The 18,403-nt window shown below is 40.6% G+C and overlaps 2 protein-coding genes across 3 annotated transcripts; one reads left to right on the top strand and one right to left on the bottom strand.

The window, feature by feature from the left end:
- Window positions 1–283: 283 nt before the first annotated feature.
- LOC102221296 (adaptin ear-binding coat-associated protein 1-like) lies at window positions 284–12,222 on the top strand. Its single transcript, XM_005798785.3, has 7 exons — window positions 284–442; window positions 1,257–1,357; window positions 3,426–3,530; window positions 8,218–8,299; window positions 8,407–8,515; window positions 8,756–8,903; window positions 10,829–12,222. Exons 1-7 carry the CDS (start codon window positions 342–344, stop codon window positions 10,939–10,941), a joined length of 759 nt encoding a protein of 252 aa, XP_005798842.1. The 5' UTR covers window positions 284–341; the 3' UTR covers window positions 10,942–12,222.
- Window positions 12,223–12,247: 25 nt separating this feature from the next.
- Window positions 12,248–17,785, bottom strand: LOC111608133 (microfibrillar-associated protein 2-like). Of its 2 annotated transcripts, none has more exons than XM_023331144.1 (7): window positions 17,714–17,785; window positions 16,779–16,853; window positions 16,638–16,670; window positions 16,502–16,531; window positions 15,043–15,130; window positions 13,460–13,533; window positions 12,248–12,691 (listed from the first exon to the last, which is right to left on the bottom strand). In XM_023331144.1, the coding sequence occupies exons 2-7, from the start codon at window positions 16,819–16,821 to the stop codon at window positions 12,579–12,581; spliced, it is 381 nt and encodes a 126-aa protein (XP_023186912.1). In that variant the 5' UTR covers window positions 16,822–16,853; window positions 17,714–17,785; the 3' UTR covers window positions 12,248–12,578. The 2 variants fall into 2 exon arrangements, with proteins under 2 accessions (XP_023186912.1, XP_023186911.1); XM_023331143.1 differs by lacking the exon at window positions 17,714–17,785 and adding an exon at window positions 17,171–17,267.
- Window positions 17,786–18,403: the final 618 nt, after the last annotated feature.

Raw genomic sequence — 18,403 nt, 5'->3', positions numbered from 1 at the left:
TTCTGAAAACCTCAGTTTGGCTTCTTTAAATCAAGACTGACAACATTATCGTTTTCTGCAACTTTCCAATAAAGACCAAATATTGTTTTAAAAAACTATTTGCTTTACAGTTTTCCCCGTTCCTTTCTTTTTATGATTATTAAAATTTTTACTCATGTTCCTATAAATCAAGTTTTTGTTTTCCCCTCGCCTCTACTACGGTAGAAATCGCGCAGCGTCTCTTCAAAGGCTTGTGCGCAGCTACACCTTGAATTACGGTTACGCCGCCGTTAACGCTGAACGGACATCCACCGTCACCACCACAACAACAACCACCACCGGCGAACTGTGTAGCAGTCAAGATGGCGTCCGAGGGTCAGCTCGACTACGAGTCGATTCTGTGTGTCAAACCCGAAGTGAACGTTTACCGCATCCCTCCGAGAGCATCTAACCGGGCTGTCAGGTGAGGCCGTGGGGGAGAGCCTTAGACCCAGCATCCGTCAGCGGTTTCCGGGAGGTGTTGTCGTAGTTTCAACAGCCTGACGGGATAATTATGGAGGTCATAGTTGGTGTGCTGGTTGTTTTTTTTTTTTTTGTTGTTGTTATATGTTCACAAGGTCATAACCGAACCATAGCCATTAAAACCGAAGATGGGAAGCGTCTTATCTTATCAACTGTGGCTGGTTTGTGTTTTTAATTCAAATAAGGTAGCTGATAGCATTGGTGAAAAAATGTTAACATTTAATTTTGTGATTGGGCTCCAATTGAGCCTTTCTGGCCTTTTAAGTACAGCATTTTAGAGACTAGTCTGACTCAAGGACACTCAAGCAGGTCGTCCTAATGCCGTTGTGTCAAGTTTGGATGCTGCAACTGAAACAACGTGGCCATAATGTATTAGGCTAAAGGTCTGACAGAGTTATTTACCTCTCGTTTAATTTACTGGGCTGTAAGCCCAAACAGCTTCTTCAGAGTCTCATCACTCCTTGCAAACATTAGTATACGTCTGAGTCCAATAAGAAACTCACGAGTGACCACAGTGACTAAGCCTGTGTATGTCATATTTTAGCCAATGTCAAAAAAAAAAAAAAAAGTCTGTCTGATGTGTGGCTTACTCAGGAAATATGTGGATGCTGTAACTGGGATGAATCATAATAATCTGTGCCTACCTGCATCTTACTGACTCCCTCTGTGTGTGTGTGTGTGTGTGTGTGTGTGTGTGCGTGTGTGTGTGTGTGTGTGTGTGTGTGTGTGTGTGTGTGTGTGTGTGTGTGTGTCAGGGCTGCTGATTGGAAGCTGGATGCTCCTGACTGGACGGGACGCATGCGTGTGACGGCTCGAGGCAAAGTAGCCTATGTGAAATTGGAGGACAAAGTGTCCGGTGAGAAAAGAAAAGCAGACAGGACAGTGCTGTGGTTTACTACCACAGCTGTAAATCACTTCACTATGTATAGTCTTCTGCTCCACCACTTGCTGTCGGTTACTCATCATATCCAAGGTTACCCGGCTTTGTGCCCAAGTGAGCTGTTTACGCTGAAATAAAAAAAAAATCTGATATTTACAATGCTATGCAAAGGTATTCATATACTGTGAAGCTTTTCCATTTTGTAATGTTACAACTACAACCTTCAGTGTAATTTCTTGGACTTTCATGTGATACGTCAACATTCAGTAGTGCGTAGTTGTAAAGCAGAATGAAAAGGATACATGGTTTTCTTCATTGCCTGCGTGGTAGGCAGCAATGTGAACGCCATCCATGTTTTTCTCAGTTTCGCTGCTTTTACGACATCCACAGCATCACAGAAGGTGGGATCTAATCCTCAACCTCCCCTCCCCCCCAAAACGACACATAATCAGTGAGTTGCCGAACCTTAACTCGTTCTGAGTACCGATTGCAGTTTTCGTGCCGATGACTGATCTTTAAAACGCCTGACCTGCCAATTCCGATTTTGGCCAATACCTATTTTTTTTGTCTGGAAAGTCGCTAAATATTATAGCAACACAGTTGCTAAGTTGGCAACAGTGACTATTGTTAACCACGTAAGTGCAGATGTGACCTGGCGGGCGGGTCTGGCAGTCAGCCTTCACTCACAGCAGAGCATAAGGAGACAATGGCCAATTTCCAGGCCTTTGTGGCCTCATATGTATCGGTATCATATGTATCGTCTGAATGCCCGAAATTAAGAAAATCAGATCAATTTTATTGGCTAACTAATTTATTGGTGCACCCCTATTTTCTGCAAAACTGGCCTGGATTTGGCTACATTTCAACCCTTTTCAGTGTATATAGCTTTGGAAAAAATTAAGAGACCGCTGCAAAATGATTGGTTTATCTGAATTTACTTTCTATATTTTTATGTTTGAGTAAAATTAACATTGTTCTTTTGTTCTATGAACTACTGACAACACGTCTCTGAAATTCCAAGCAAGGATTTAGTATTTATTTGCAGAAAATGAGGAATGGTCAAAATAAGGAAAAAGATGCAGTGCTTTCGGACTTCAAATAATGCAAAAAAACAAGTTCATAATCATTTAGAAACAACAACACTGATGTTTTAACTGGCTACATTTCAAGAGGAAGAGTTCAGAAATCAATATTTGGTGGAATAACCAGGAGGTTTCACTGGGGTTCAGTGCAGTGCTCTCTTAATTGTTTCCAGATCTGTAGTTTTTGCATCAGCTACAGTAGTCTTATACCATGTGTCTCTGAAGTTTATCTATAGGCTATCATTTTTGGTCATTTTGCTTTAGAAAATAGCCAAGGCTCCGTCTGATTACATGCAGAACTTCTGTTCACAATATTTTTCAAGTCTAATTAGAAAATGCAAAGTCTGGTCTTTGACTGGGCCATTCTATCACATGATTTGTTTTGATTTAAACCAATCCATTGTAGTACTGGCTTAATGTTTAGGGGTGTTTTCTTCTCAGGCTCGATTTATTTGTAGCCTGTAATGAGTTTTCTCGCCGGATTGCCCTGTCCATCCATCTTCTTCACCATCGACGGTTTTCCATCAACTTTGACTTGTTTCCTTGTGCACTCAGAAGAAAAGCATCCCCACAGCGTGATATTGTCACCATATTTCAACGTGGGGATGATGTTTCCAGGGAAATGTTTGCATGTTGACCAAACAGTTTATTTTTGGCCTTTTCTTACCAGATCATATTTTTCTCTCCTACACAGCTGAGTCAAACTTAGCCGAAATGGGACTTCAAAAAGGCTTTTTTTGGTCTTTCACTTCTACCTCACAATCATGCACTACTTTGTTCTGTCACATAAAAACCCAATAAAAGACTGCGAGGCTGCGGTTTTAATAGGATACAATATGAAACGGTTCAAAGGTGTTTAAATACTCTTCCAAGGCACTAAATCTGTCTCCTTTTGTTTGTATTTCATTTTCCCATGAAGGTCTTTGAGCTGAGCTTCACATGTTTTCATTTTGACCCTGCAGGGGAGCTGTTTGCACAAGCACCAGTGGAGGAATACCCTGGCATTGCAGTGGAAACAGTCAGTGACTCAAGCCGTTACTTTGTGCTTCGGATCCAAGATGACAACGGTGAGTAAACTGTTTATTGCAAGTCTATAAATATTTGAGCTGTCTTATAATAATATGATTCTCCAGAGTTTGGATGCAGTTCTCTGCAAACAAGAAGTGCAGCAAAACAAGGGAAAAATCCTGGCATTAACACAGCTGTTTCACCTTTCTCAGCAAAACGCTGAACTTGTATGTGAAAATGCTGCCAGTACTCGCAAAGCGCCCGTTTCCTTTTGCACACTTACTGCGCTGATACCATGAACCTTAACAGCTTGATAGGTCAAGTAGCAGTAAAATACACAAAGTGCGTTTTTAAAGTGGATTTTAAAGTGAAGCATTCATGTAAAGATTTTTGTGACTTAAGAAACATTACTGACAAATTGTTCAAAAACAGAAATACAAACAGATCTGTTTGGGGGGGACATGTAAAAACAAAAAGGGTGCAGAGAGAGTGTTCCCATTTTCAAATGTCTGTCATCATGTCTGTGTTTTATGATGTACTTGAGTTACAGTTGCCATGGCTACCATTTTTCAAACTAATTCTTTGTTGAGGACTTTTTGATTTATATTTCGCATTCAAGCTCCTTTTTTAGGAGTCCGTTAGTATTTCACATCTTTCCTTGGTAATATTTGTCCATTCTACAATGTCTGAATTCTCCAGCTGTATCAGATCCGGAGGCGTCTCGTGTCTACAGCCCCCATCAGGTCACCCAAAGATTTTGCTAGGTCATATTTAGTTCTGGAGTTGCTAGGCTATTCCAGAATTTATTTATTTTTTCTGCTGAAGTCATTTTTTGGTCAATCTGGATGCCTGGTTGGACTGGATGATGCTGAAAAATAAAACCCCTCTCCATCTTCAGTTTCTTAGTATGTATCTAAAGGTTTCAGGCCTGCACTGATAGAGTAACCCCATTCATCTAAAGAAAAGTAACTCCATGACATGATGCTGCCACCACTGTTTCTCTGTCAATATGGTGTGGTTTTGCTGATGTTTGGTGTGGTTTTTTGGGTCGGGGGGGGGGGTTGTAGCAAATATACCTTTTAGACTTTTGGCACAAATGTTACAATTTGATACTTTTAAGACCAAACTTTTAGATAGATAGATAGATAGATAGATAGCATTTATTGTCATTGAACAGAATTCAACGAAATTTCCATTGCAGCTCCCGTGCAAAAGGTCAAATATATACAGTATAAATAAGCAAACACACAATAATAATAATAACAATATATACAACTAAATTAACTAAAGGCACTCAACCACACCAAAGAAGTAGCAGCAGGTCCAATTATGGCAAAGTACAGATAATGTGACAGTGCAAAGTGCAGAACAATATGGCCGTGTGGGGGTGGGGGATATGTATGTGTGACTGCGAGGTTATGATATGTGTGGGAGGGGGGGACGGCAGGGAGTAATGGCTCTGACGGCTGTGGAGAAGAAACTGTTTCTCAGTCTATTTGTTGTAGTCCGTATATTCCTGTACCGCTTGCCTGATGGCAGCGGCACAAACAGTCTGTGGCCCGGGTGGCTGGAATCCATGGCTATGGATCCAGCTCTCTTCTTGACCCGGTCTGTGTAAATGGAGTCCAGGTCTGGGAGGGGGCATCCCACAATGCCTTGTGCTGTTCTCACCACCCGTGTCAGTTGTTTCCTCTCCAATGCTGTGCAGCTACCATACCACACAGTCATGTTGAGGCAGAGGATGCTCTCAATCATCGCCCTGTAAAAGTTCACGAGCAGCCGTGAGGAAAGTCCAGCCCGTCTCAGTTTCCTGAGGAAGAAGAGCCTTTGTTGTGCTTTCTTCACCAGGTGGGAGGTGTTTGTGTTCCAGGAGAGGTCAGAAGTGATGTGGAGGCCCAGGAACTTGATGTTGTCCACACGTTCCACCACTTCTCCATCTATGAGAAGGGGAGTGTGATCCGTCCTCCTGGACCTTCTGTAATCCACAATGACCTCCTTGGTCTTCCCTGTGTTCAGCACCAAGTTGTTGGCTGAACACCACTGAGTGAGCTGCAGAATCTCCTCTCTGTAGTGGGTCTCGTTGTTGTCTGAAATGAGACCCACTACTGTTGTGTCGTCCGCGTACTTCACGACTGTGTTGGTGGGGTGGATGGCCACGCAGTCGTGTGTAAACAGGGTGAAGAGAGCTGGGCTGAGCACACAGCCCTGCGGCGTGCCTGTGTTGAGGACCAGTGGGGACGATGTTGAGCCACTTATTCTCACCACCTGAGGCCTGTTGGTGAGGAAGTCTCTGATCCAGTGGCACAGTGAAGCGGGCAGCCCCACCTCGAGTAGCTTCAGCACCAGCTTGTCTGGGATGACAGTATTAAATGCTGAGCTGAAGTCTACAAATAGCATCCTGACGTAGGTGTTGGGATGCTGCCGATGGGTCAGGGCTGTGTGCAGAGTGATGGAGACAGCATCCTCTGTTGACCGGTTCGCTCTGTAGGCGAACTGAAGGCTGTCCAGGTTTGCGGGGATGAAGTCTCTGATGTACCTCAGAAGAATCCTCTCAAAGCACTTCATGATCACTGGGGTCAGAGCGACGGGCCGGTAATCGTTCAGGCTGGTGATGGACCTCTTCTTCGGTACAGGGATGATGGTGGAAGACTTGAGGCACTCAGGAACCATGGCGAGCTGCAGGGACAGATTGAAAATGTCCAGAAACACTCCTGCCAGCTGGTCGGCGCAGGTTTTCAGCGTCTGGCCTGACACCTTGTCCGGTCCTGGAGCTTTGTGGGTGTTGATCCTCCTCAGGGTGGACGTCATCTGATGCTTCTGCAGGACGAGAGGCTGGTGCTGCTCTTCCAGTTGGGGTAGATGTACGGCTTCTCTGCTGCCCGCCGTGTCAAAGCGGGCAAAGAAACTGTTTAAGGTGTCAGGCAGGGTGGGGTCGCGGCTGGTCAGCTGAGTGCTGTGTTTGTAGTCCGTCATGGTTCTAATGCCTCTCCACATGCTTCGGGGGTTGTTGTTGATGAAATGTTCCTCAATCTGCTGTTTGTACTGGAGCTTGGCCTGCTTAATACCTTTTTCAGTTCCGACCGGGCCCTGCTATAAGCCAACCCGTCTCCAGACCTGTAGGCAGCATCCCGGGCTTTCAGCAGGGCCCGTACTGTGCTGTCCAGCCATGGTTTCTGGTTTGGAAACACTTTTATGGTCTTAACAGGGAGGACAGCGTCGGTGCAGAACTGAACATAGGACAGAACGGACGATGAGTATTCCTCCAAGTCTGCGCCGTCCCTGAACACACTCCAGTCTGTATGCTCAAAGCAGTCCTGAAGTGCAGAGGAGGCCTCCTCAGTCCAGACCTGAACTATTCTGGTGGTCGGCTTAGTTCTGCAGGCCAGAGGCTTGTAGACAGGAATCAGCTCCACTGAGATGTGGTCAGACATGCCCAGATGTGGAGCTGCTACAGTCTTGTAGGCTCCGGGGATATTGCAGTATACCTGGTCCAAAATGTTATTGTCTCTGGTGGGAAAGTTTATGGATTTGTGGAATTTGGGAAACACAGCCTTCAGTTCCACGTGATTGAAGTCCCCCGCCACAATCACGGCCGCCTCCGGGTTGGAGTTCATCTGCACGCTGATCAGGCAGTACAGCTCCTCTAATGCTAGCTTAGCATTAGCCCTCGGTGGTATGTAGACGGCCACGATTTTTAACTCATTCTCCAAAATGTTCTTGGCAGATTTCAGCTGGTGCAGGATGTTTTCACCAGAAGAAAACAATTGTGTTTTGTAACCGTGCTCCTTCATCCTGACATGTGGACAACACAAAAGATTGTTGTCACATGTAGAACCCAACCAGAACGTATTTCCTGCTGCTCAATTTCCTTTCAGCGTTACTGTCGGTCTTGTGTGCAGCCTCTCTGAGTACTTGCAGTCTTGTCTGTTTGTTACTTTTACTAAAATTTCCAGTTGTTGTAAAGTCATTGTTATCACATATATACTCTAATCACTAATGACTCTTTACTGCACCATACAAGTGTTATGTTGTTCTCTAGAAGTATTTCGGACCCTTCTCCTAACTGGTACCTTTACTTACTGACATTTGTTTGATCTTTTAAAGCCTCACCACAATCTGTAGCTTTAAAGTATGCAAACATAGCAAAGTTGCCGAAAAACCCGCAAGGGCAGCTGGACTCTACTTCACGTAGTCATATTCTCTGTAATTAACTACATGTTTGAACTCAAGAAGACTGAATCGAAAGATGCTGCAGGAATGTATTTGTTTCATATTATCAAGAAACTGATGAACTAAGTGAGAATAATAATTTAGTGATTTAATTTGCACAAAATATAAAGGGCAGTCTGAGTAGAGGTAGCATCTGCTAGATAACTTCCTGTTTCATGCTAGCTGAAGCGTTGTGACTTAAACAAAGTCCTCTATACTCCTCATGTCTGTGTTTTATGATATACTTGAGTTGCAGTTGCCATGGCTACCATCTCTTTTAAGTAAATGATGCATTACAAATCAGAAGTTACAAAAAACACACTGAAAGTCTAGTTCAAAAGTTTGTAGTAACTTTTAGGTCAAATATCAAATACCGATTAAAAAAAAAAAATCGCTTGAACTTAAAAAACGCGCGTCGTTTAAACAGTTTCTGTCTGAGTTCACATTTTAGTAAGCAATGCATTTAACCTATTGCCCTCTATCTTTTTGCTTGAAATATTCTTCTGAATGTTTTTATCCATATTTTTCTTCTGGAAGGCCGCAGCGCGTTCATAGGCATCGGGTTTGGAGACCGAGGCGATGCATTCGATTTCAATGTGGCTCTTCAGGACCATTTCAAGTAAGCAGCGTCTTTAACAATGTGAACTGTCACCACTTGAGTTGCTATTGATGGTTTTACTTATGTTTTGCATTTTCATCTTTCTGTCTTTTTCTGGTCTCCCTTAGGTGGGTAAAACAAGAGAACGAGTTTAAAAAACAGGCTCAGGCTCCAGACTCTACTCCTAAACTCGATCTGGGCTTCAAAGAGGGACAAACCATCACTCTAAACATTGGGGTACCTTTATTTTTTGTGATTTCTAGTTACGTTTGAAATGTCAAAACTGTGTTTACGGTGGTATTTAGTTTTTGGTTTTCTTCAAAAATAAAAGGGGGCATGCTTTAGAAATGTTTTCCTCTGAAACTCAAATGGGTTTCAGATAAACAGATAAACACTGGATTTTGTTTATCTGTCGGGGCTTTTGAAAGTTGCACTGCTTTCAATCTAACACCATCCATGGATCCTGTCGTTATCTAGCAATCGAAGAAAAAGGACAGGTCTCGTCCGCAGAGTTCAGGAGGCCTCGGTTTCCTTCCGCCTCCACCTGGAGGCAAGCTTGCACCTCCACCTTCATCCAGAGCTACCAATCTTAACACACAGCCAACAGCAGGGGGAGCTGACACCGGTAAGTGCTCCTAAAGCATGACAACTGGGAGAAGTAGTCCACCTAAATGGTTGTTTTAGCCATCAACAATTAAATTGACAGCAATCTCAGTGTGCTTTCTTGTGATTTTGTTAACTAAACATTTAAGCGGTTGAAAAAATGTAATCTTTATAAGTTGTTGCACTTTGCCTTTCTCAAAATCCTTAGCATGAATTTATCTTTTATACCAGTTGTAAAATCTTACAATGAAAAGAGGACTAATCTACTTTGATTACATTATTCATTGGGAAAAAAAAATCCAGTGTTGGTATTTTTTATTGTTTTTAACAAAGTCAGGTACAACACCAAACAATTAGCTACTGCAAAATCAATTAAGCATTTTTAAATGTTTATTTTCTAATTCCGTCATATCTATTTTACTTATATGCACAATTTGAGTGTATTATGTAGTAAATAATGACTACTGGTCAGTCAGAAAAACATTTTACTAAAGGTTGCCAAAAAGAGTGGGGTGTGTTGTATGAAGCTAAAAATATAGGCAAAGAATCAGATTTTAATCTGAGGTTTTCTGTCTTCACATTTACTGCATGTTTGGCTGAGCCCTTGTAAAAGTGATTAAATATAACTCACAAATGGTAAAAAAAAAAAGTGAACATTACCCAATTTTATTGCAGTGATTTACAGCCTGCTGTTCCATTTCCACAGTTCGCAGCAGAGGTGTGTGGTATTGTTTATATAAATGGGTGTAACTCTTCAAATTACAACAGTGTACTACTTTGGCTCATTTCCAGTGGAGCACTTGTACCTACCACCTTTACTGTTACCATAGTGATTAGCTGAAGTGCTGACCCACAGGAGTACCTACCCAAAAGACTAATAAATAGACTGTAAAATGTTCGAATGTGAATGTAATAAGCAGTGCTGGATGTCGCATGTGTTCTGGGCTTTTGAAGCACAGCTGCATCGGTACCAAAACCACAGTTTCCAGTCGAAGCTTTATTCTCTGGTTTGATGTGCCAAGATTTAAAGATGCATCTCCTTAGAGATTTCTGCAGCCATCTGAATATAATTAGAGTGAATGGAATTTTGGTTTTGGTGCTTAAAACATTTGAAAAATTCAACAGAACCCTGAGGAACGTTTTCCCTATCAAAGATTGTGTGCCCAAGAAAACAGCTTATAATATGGCATGTGTGGTTTTTCCAGAATAAAGTGGAAAACTTTGCAAGTGCAGGGAGTCATTGCTTCTGCGTTTCAAAGTTGGGTTTATCTTTGTTGTGTTTGGGTGGTGGCTAACTGTTTCAGGATCTTAAAAGCTCAGCACATTAAACTGAGGCCATTTACAGAGCAGAAACCACTGAGGTAAGCGGTTAAATGCAGAGAAAATATTCATACACACTGAACTTTTTCACATTTTGTCCTGTTAAAACCACTTTAATGTAGTACACCGCAAAGTGTTTTCGGGCTTGTCTCTGCCAGCTTTGGACATGTAAAGAATAGATTTTTTTTGTCATTTCCTCTTTGTGAAAGTCAGGACTTTGACTGGGCCATTCAGACTTGTGAACATGCTTTGAACTAAGCTATTCTTTAGTAGATCTGTCTGTTTGGGATAGTTGAAGGAGAACCTCCAGGCCACTTTGAAGTATTTTGCAGCCTCAAATAGGTTTTTATAGGATATAACTTTGACACAGCATGATTAAATATAAGTCATCCTTAATGTCTTTTATGTTTACGTCCCAAGAAGCCAGATGTTCCTGTTGTCATTTTAAAAAGTCTTGATGAATATTTCTCTGATCTTTCTTAAGGAATGTAAGTTTTCTGTAACTTTTGCTGCTCTTTTACTCATTTGCTGTCTAGTCCTTCACCTGGACATTTTCTGAAACTAGTAAGGACAAAAAATGATCTTGTATCTGAAGCTAATATCTGTCATTTTCTCTCAAACCATCAGGTTGCTTGCTAGATCTTGACTCCAGCAATTCCAACTCAGTGGCTCCATCCAACCCGACATCCACAGCCAACAATGACCTGTGGGGAGACTTTGACTCTGTGGCCCAAAAGTGAGGAGATATGTGATCTGGTTTTTTTTACCCTTTTTTTTTCTTTTTTTTTACAATACAATTATGCAGCGTTTTTGCAAATTAATTTCCCCCAGTCTGGGGTCCCGTATCTCTCCCTGCCGAGCAGGGTAACCCTCTCTCGTTTGCTTTGGTCCTGGATTTCTGGCTGCAGTCTTAACCGGGTCGTTTCTAGCGGTTCCTTGTTCCCGTGTCGATATATTCCCACTTTTCCTCCTCTTACTTCCAATAGTTTCTTTACATATTGACAGAGTAAACATAATAGGCATATCAGCAACTAATTAACTGAATTAACCTTCTGTACAGAGACATTTTGCTTTAAATGTTATAGTATCAGTAGTTGTTATTGGTGGTTTTGCCTTTAATGTACTCTAGCTGTGTTTTCTTTCCAGGTCTCCTGCTGTGAGACTGAATATATGCACTGACAGACAGCTGACTCGCTGTGTAGGTATTAATTCATGAAGTGTGCGTCCAACGCAGCGATCTTCTAATGTCGGATTGAGATTATTGTGAAGTTGACCGCAGAATGAGTTCATTTGAGAGAACTCTGCCAGCCCGGCGCTGATTTACGAAGTGGTCGGTCTCTTTGGCGCTTTCTGTTCCGCTCTTGCGGCCGCGCAGCTGTTTAGCACTTACTCCAGTGGGGATGTGTTGTTTTAACTATAAATCAGGACACATGGAAGTGCTGGATGGGAGAGGGTGTTAGGGGAAGGAAAAGAGGCAAATACTTTTATCTTCGCCTCAAGGGGAAAGAGAGATTATTTTTTAATGTTATGTCATTTCCTCTCAGCACAGCTGTCTAAGCTGTGAATTGTGAGTCGTTTGGGTCGTGACCTCTCTGAAGCTCAGTGAACAGGTCTGATTTTGCTCTGTTCATTCAGTCAGAGGAAGGATTTATCTACAATGTGTTAATTCTGTTTGAAAATATGAAGGTATTTTTGGCATGCTGCAGACAAACAGAACAAGGAACCAAGCTAATACGTGTCCTTTAGTGTGTTTGGTTGTGAAATTATGTATCAAGAGCTGGACTATGTGTCACCGATATCATGTGTTGTGTCTGATGTGCACTGACAAGTGGCGTGGTGATGGGTGTTGACCGGAGCACACTATAAATGTTTATTGTCTTAAATTATATGTATTTATCCTAAATGTTACCTGTTGTTTAAGCTGTAAAGTGTATAAAAATATGCAAATGAGAATAACAAAAATGAAAATGGAAACATAAAATATAAGCAACCATGCCATTCTTTTCTTAAATGAACAAAATAAACCTATAAATGAAATACTCAGAATCAAGTTTTGTTGTATTTTATTGCTTAAACTGATGTGCACAAAACTGGAATGTCAGTAAGTTTGCAGTGAAGCTTTACTTTTTGTTTCTATCTAACATAAAATAACTCATTACTACAGTACCTTAAATGGATCATAAACCATGGAAGTCCCAAAACTCCCATGAGCAGAACATTACATCAGTATTCACAGACAATAAAAAGGTTGATGCATGAATAAAGACATAACTGAAAAGTGAAAAACTCCTTCTGCTGAGTACTGTCTTTATGGTTTTGCTATTCCCCCCTGATGCACCATCCTCACTGATGGATGAAATCTCCTCTCTGGGCCACATCAGGCCTGGTTTGCCCAGGTCTTCGGCTTGTTGCGACGGCTGCGGCAGCGCTTCCCAGAAGAAGACCTCGCAATACGTTTGGGCCACCCAGACAACTCCCTGCACAGTTCAGCTGTCAGAAAGGAAACAGACATGTTTTTATGTTCTGGCCTTAGACAGGGTTCCTACACAGTCTTGAGAAGTTGGATTTGTTGGAATTTGTTTTGCAGGTCTGGATTGGTATGAAATTCTCTACTCTTTTGTCAATTGTTGTTATTTTTGTCCCTTTTTCTGTTTGTCCTTCTTTCCTTTTTTGTATACCTACTTGTGTCCCTCCCTCACTTTTTCTTCTTTGTTCCCTTACTAATTCTTTCTTGCTTCGTTTCCTTCCATATGTCCTTCTTTCTGTCTTTATTTTTAATTATATTATGTTCTTCTTTCCTTGTGTCCTTCTTTCCTCCCTCATCTTCATTCATCTTTGATTTACTTTTTTATGACTTTTCTTCCTCTTTGTCTTTCCTACCCTCCTTTTTCCTTCCATTCTTGTATCCTCCCTTTGGCCCTCCTTTTCTTTCTTCTGCCCATCATTTTTTTTTATATCCTTTCTGTTTTTCTTCTTTGTGACCTTATTTAATTTATTGTTCTTTGTGGTGTCTTTCCTTTCTTCTTCATTCCCTCCTTTCCATTCTTGTATTTCCTAATTACTCCTAATATCCTTCCTTCCATCATTTTTTGTGTCCTTTTCTGTCCAGTTTCTTCCTTCTTTCATTTCTTCCTGTCTTCTTTGATGTATCCTTATTTTCCTGACTTACTTCCTTTGCCAAATAAATATAAATGACAGAAGTCTGGATAACTATACAAAATTTTTTTGAGAAATGTTTTTAAACAAAGATTTTCTCACCTTTCAGATATTCGTCTTGCTGGCACACCGTCCGCACGCAGATCTCGTTATTGATCACATATACGCGTGGAAGGCTGTTTCAGCAGCAGAAGTAAACATAAACACACGGCTTTATGTCAGAATAGTGTTTAATAAAGCGTTTCAAGCATCTGGGCAATTCATAATTAATTAAAAAATATTACTAGTTGTATAATGGGGAACCTTTAGAAAAAATTTAGAACCTAATAATTCAATCTACAAGATTGAAGTGAAAGCTAACTATCAGAATGAGGAAAAAGGCGATTTTAGTTACTTTGGATGTGGTTGGTTGTGCAAGACTCTGTTTCAGAAACTGTTGATTTGCTGGGAGTTTCCCACATTTACAGGCAATAGTTAAATAAAGGAAAGTTATATCTACCAAACTGGGTCACCTCACAGACTGGGACAGAACCAAAGGTACATTTTATTTTTCAGTTTCCTTTCAAATACAGTGTGGTGGTGACTTAAGTTGAAAATGTCAAACAGGTTTTCTTCTAAACCGCATAAAACAAGAAGATTCTGATTTACATTTATTACTTTGGATAACGTGTTCTCCACAAAATGTTGTTACATTTACTGTCAGATTTGTAATCTTTTAATTCTGCCTTAATAAAGAGGTCTCTACACTTTAAAGAAGGGCTTTCAATATTTTTTCTTTCAACTTCATCCAAGAAGAAATTAGACAAAACCAGACATCTGACAGAAAACCTGAAAGGGAAGCAAGTTTGTTGGTGCAAAAAATAATGTTTTTCTTAGATCTGTCTGAAAAGTCTCTTGATGAAAGACTCCTAGTTGTTTTTCACTGGTCCATTTCTTGAGATTAGGACCTTTTTTGTGTGAATGTTGAATACCAAAAAATACTTTAGTAATCTCAGAGGGAATTTAATTGTTGTTCTAACTCAGTGGTTCTCAAACTTTTTTCAGTGATGTACCCCCTTAAAAATATAATTTTAGTCAAGTACCCCCTGACACGGGCAAAACATTTTTGGATTAAAAAAGAGGTACAGTGCTGTAAATACCCTGTAAATACTGAATATAAAATTCAGTGTATGAACACACATTTATATTTTATCGAACTTTTTACAAAATAATTTTTCCCAAGACTTATTATGAGGAGCCTACTGATTTTTTAAAGATATTTTGAAAAGCTTCACGTACCCCCTGCAGTACCTCCACGTACCCCCAGGGGTACGCGTACCCCCATTTGAGAACCACTGTTCTAACTCATACAACTCTCTTCAAAGAGTTGTTGTAGATACTGATGGCTGTGGGCAGGAAGAATCTCCTGTCTTGTAGCCATCCTGAAGAAATTTCTGGCTGAAGACACTCTGTCACAGGTCTCAGATTAATTAAAAAAAAAAAAAGAAAAACAGCTTTGAGAATGGTCCCATGCTTAACAGGAAAGAAACACTTGAAACTTGAAATAAATATTAACACGGCAGAAAATATGAAGCCAAACCTCATTTAAAATAAATCTGTGATGACTAAAGCAACATCTAGAACTTCTTGAAATTAAGCTGCTACCAAAGAGCCCAAATTAAACCTCCGTGAAGGTTTCAGGTCACCTGTAGAGACAAAGTCTGCCGAGACACGTCTTGATGGGTCTGTGAACTGAGTACATCCTGGTGCAAGGATACATCTCCTCCCTGCAGTCTGAGCATGCAACAGTAAGAAAGTGAATTAGAAAAGAATAGAACCATATCAGCATTACATAAAAAGCAAAAAAGTTGTAAATATAACTTTAAAGCAAACAGTAAAACGATGCAATAATATCTTGGCTTCACTAAGCTGCTGGAAACAATCCTGTTCTAGTCTTGATTTAAAGAAGCAGGAATAATTTTCTGGTACATCTCTGGTCTGAAGATCATAGAAATTAATGTTGCCTCCCTTTGTTTATTTCTGATCTTGTGAAATAAGAATGAAAAGGTATCTGTATATCTGAGGATCATTTTATACCTGACCACATGCTCTAAGTTATATGTGGGTCCAATAAGACTCAGTGCTTTAACGACCAATAAGAATACTGAACATTGATCTTCTTACAAACAGAGACTCATTGCAGTGATTGAAGCACTGGCATGAAAAGATACATCTAATGAAAGGGACCATAAATATTTAGTAAAAGTGTTCCAAGAATAAAGCCTTGAGGCATTCTGCATTATATATTTTTCCCATTCCTAATGACAATTAGAGCAGTACAAAGCAATCCCGGCAACTCACTATTCTATAGAGATTCTATTAATTCTCTATATAGCAAACATAGTGAGTATATTTATGAGTGACAGGAAACGGAAACATTCTCATCCCTGTAGACAGGCGACTGAAGGCTTTAGTTTGCTGGGATTTAAATTTTGAGGTATAAGACTCAGAACGAGCAAACCGTAGAAGATCTGAACCAATGTGGTGTAGTGTCTGATCACACATCACAAGGCCCATTGCCAAGGACTTTCTTGGCAATGGGCAAGAGGAGAGTTGAAAAAACAAGTTTTATATATAGACTCTGGTTGCCTTAGCAGACATACCACTGCCGTGACCTGAACATGCCTATATCAGGAAGACAGGCATCTGATAATGTAAGCTTTGGGGAAGGGAGTGTGTTGGCCAGAACCCTGTAAATGGGATGCTGTCCAACCATCGGGATTTCACTTTGATTGGGCCAGGATTTCCTCGCAATTCGGTCGTGCTGACTTAAGCTGCAGTATTGTTATAAAACTTTGCTGTTCAACCAAAATCTGTATCGTGTAGAGTCTTTTTCCTGCAACATCCCCACACCAGCATCAATAGAAGACTGACAGAAGACGCCACAGTAGCATTTCGTGGTGTCAAGTCTATCAATCAGTATGTTCTTATGTCTCAAACTCAGTTAGCTACGGAATTTTTGGATGTATCTTTAAAAACCTTTACCACTGCAATCTCTGCTGGTATTTAAGCGATCTTTGCAACAAATGCTGGGTTTGTTATGGGCTCAGAGTGACTCATAGTTAAAGCATCCAGATTTGGTTTCTCTAAAAGAGAGACACTTACGAGATGGTAATGTGATATCTCCAGGTGGCACTGGAAATAAGAAAAGAAAACAGGATTAGACTGGGACAACATCCTTCTACTGAGAGATTTCACTTGTCCCGATCAAGAGTGTGACTTAGGAGGAAAAGGTCGTTACCGGTCTCCTGGGCTTGGACTACAGCTGTGAGCGCTGTGGAACAGAAACCAGAGGAGGGGAATGTTTCGCAAGATGCAAAAACAAATCAACTCGGTTGTAATTAAACGGGATGATTTGTGTGTTCATTTTGGCAGCGATTACCGTGGAAAACGCAGAGGAGCAGGACCGCTGGGAAGCTGCCCATTCCTTCAACTTGTGAGAGGTGAGCTTTACAAGCTGGAGGAAGAGGAAAAGAGTCAGGATGATTTCATACGGTGGAACTACTCAATATCCTCACTATGCTGTTTATGTTTCCTCCAATCCCAGGCTTGTGTGAATGCTCCCCACATTCTGAGCCACAGTAATGTTTTCCTTGAAAGTTTTCCTTTGGCACAAAAACACAGATGTGCTGCAGAGAGCCATGTTTTGGGAAGTTATCGTAGCTGTAAAAGTGCCTGATGTAATTTTCCAACATTTATTTAATCTGGTATTTATTGGAGGCTTGTAAACAGCTTGATAAAGTAGCAGTGGAGCAGCTAAGGAAAACACCTCACCTCTGTAAATGTGTTTTTCCTTCTCCGCCTGACTCCTTGATCTCCTTTCCTCCCTTCCTTCTCTCCCGCCTAGCATCATTCCATGTGCAATGTGTCAGAGCAACTTTAGAGTCCAAAATGTGAGTCCTCACAAAAGAATGTGATCTTTTTTTAATTCTTTTGTGTGCCCTGTTTGAGCGCCCCTCAACCCCTCCTCTCCTACACTCTCACATTCTTTCCCAGCTTTCTTTCTTTTCAGAAAACATGTTACTGCTTACAAACGTTACTGGTCAATCTGAACTCGAATGTTTGCTATACACTCCTTTCTCTGCATAAGTTTGGTTGCTAAGGACCAATGTTTTTTGTTTTCTCTTGACATTAACGTTGCAATTAATCATAAATTGCACAACTTACATGTCTGTAACAAATGTAACAAGACAAACCCCTAAACAGATGGATAATTCCTACAGTCAGTGTTTTTGGAAGTCTGCTGATGTTCCTGAATGTGTACTTACGACATAATGTGTAAAAATTTGGTTGAAAAAGTAATGAACTCATACTCACAACTTTTGCTGTCCTCCACAACTGCTTTCTGTTTTTATGGATCTTTTGTCTTCTCTTTTTTCCCCTCCTTCCATCCCCTGTACCCTCCTCCTCTTCACTTTCTTCCTCCTCCTCTTTCCCATCACAGAAACCATGTTTTCATCATTTTTCCACTACAATCTCAAATGAATAGCTTTGCATTCTTTCGCCTCCTTTTGGCTTGACCATTTTTAAAGTTAAAGTTAAATATATGAGCAGTTTGTTTATTTTAGGTACAAGGTGTAGATTAAACTTTATTTAAAAAAAAGAAACCTTCCCATCCTGATAAAGAAATTTTTTTCTACTTTCTCAAAAAACTCAAATAAATCATTTCGAAATGTACGTATTTACATTGCATGAAAAGACTTATGGCCTTTCTATTTTGTGCTAAATACCAGAAAACTAAGTCAGAGAATAAGGGAAGTTTATTATTCTGATATTCAAATAGAGGGAATAAAAATTGATAAATTGGGTCAAATGTTTTGGATGTACTTCATGCTTCTCATAGTAATTTGCTGGAAATTTGTCTCATTCCTCCAGACAGAACTTGTGTAACTGAGTCAGGTTTGTAGGCCAACTTGCTCACACATTTTTTTTTAATGTTGCTGCTTTGGAGAAATGATTTCTTTCTCTGAGTTCAGTGTGACAGTTTCAGTTGAACTAAGTCATCAG

Source organism: Xiphophorus maculatus, chromosome 3, assembly GCF_002775205.1.
Source record: "Xiphophorus maculatus strain JP 163 A chromosome 3, X_maculatus-5.0-male, whole genome shotgun sequence".
Taxonomy (NCBI): domain Eukaryota; kingdom Metazoa; phylum Chordata; class Actinopteri; order Cyprinodontiformes; family Poeciliidae; genus Xiphophorus; species Xiphophorus maculatus.
The sequence above is the reverse complement of the archived record's forward strand: the minus strand, read 5'-3'. Positions and strand labels throughout refer to the sequence as shown.

Excerpts from the sequence above, each read along its gene's own strand:
- LOC102221296 (XM_005798785.3), top strand. The coding sequence starts at position 342 with ATGGCGTCCGAGGGTCAGCTCGACTACGAGTCGATTCTGTGTGTCAAA. Across the intron at positions 443-1,256 it reads GCATCTAACCGGGCTGTCAG|GGCTGCTGATTGGAAGCTGG; the intron begins GTGAGGCCGTGG and ends TGTGTGTGTCAG. Across the intron at positions 8,516-8,755 it reads CCATCACTCTAAACATTGGG|CAATCGAAGAAAAAGGACAG; the intron begins GTACCTTTATTT and ends GTCGTTATCTAG.
- LOC111608133 (XM_023331143.1), bottom strand. The coding sequence starts at position 17,249 with ATGATGCTAGGCGGGAGAGAAGGAAGGGAGGAAAGGAGATCAAGGAGT. Across the intron at positions 16,532-16,637 it reads AGTCCAAGCCCAGGAGACCG|TGCCACCTGGAGATATCACA; the intron begins GTAACGACCTTT and ends TCTTATTTCCAG. Across the intron at positions 13,534-15,042 it reads GGCAGACTTTGTCTCTACAG|CCTTCCACGCGTATATGTGA; the intron begins GTGACCTGAAAC and ends CTGCTGAAACAG.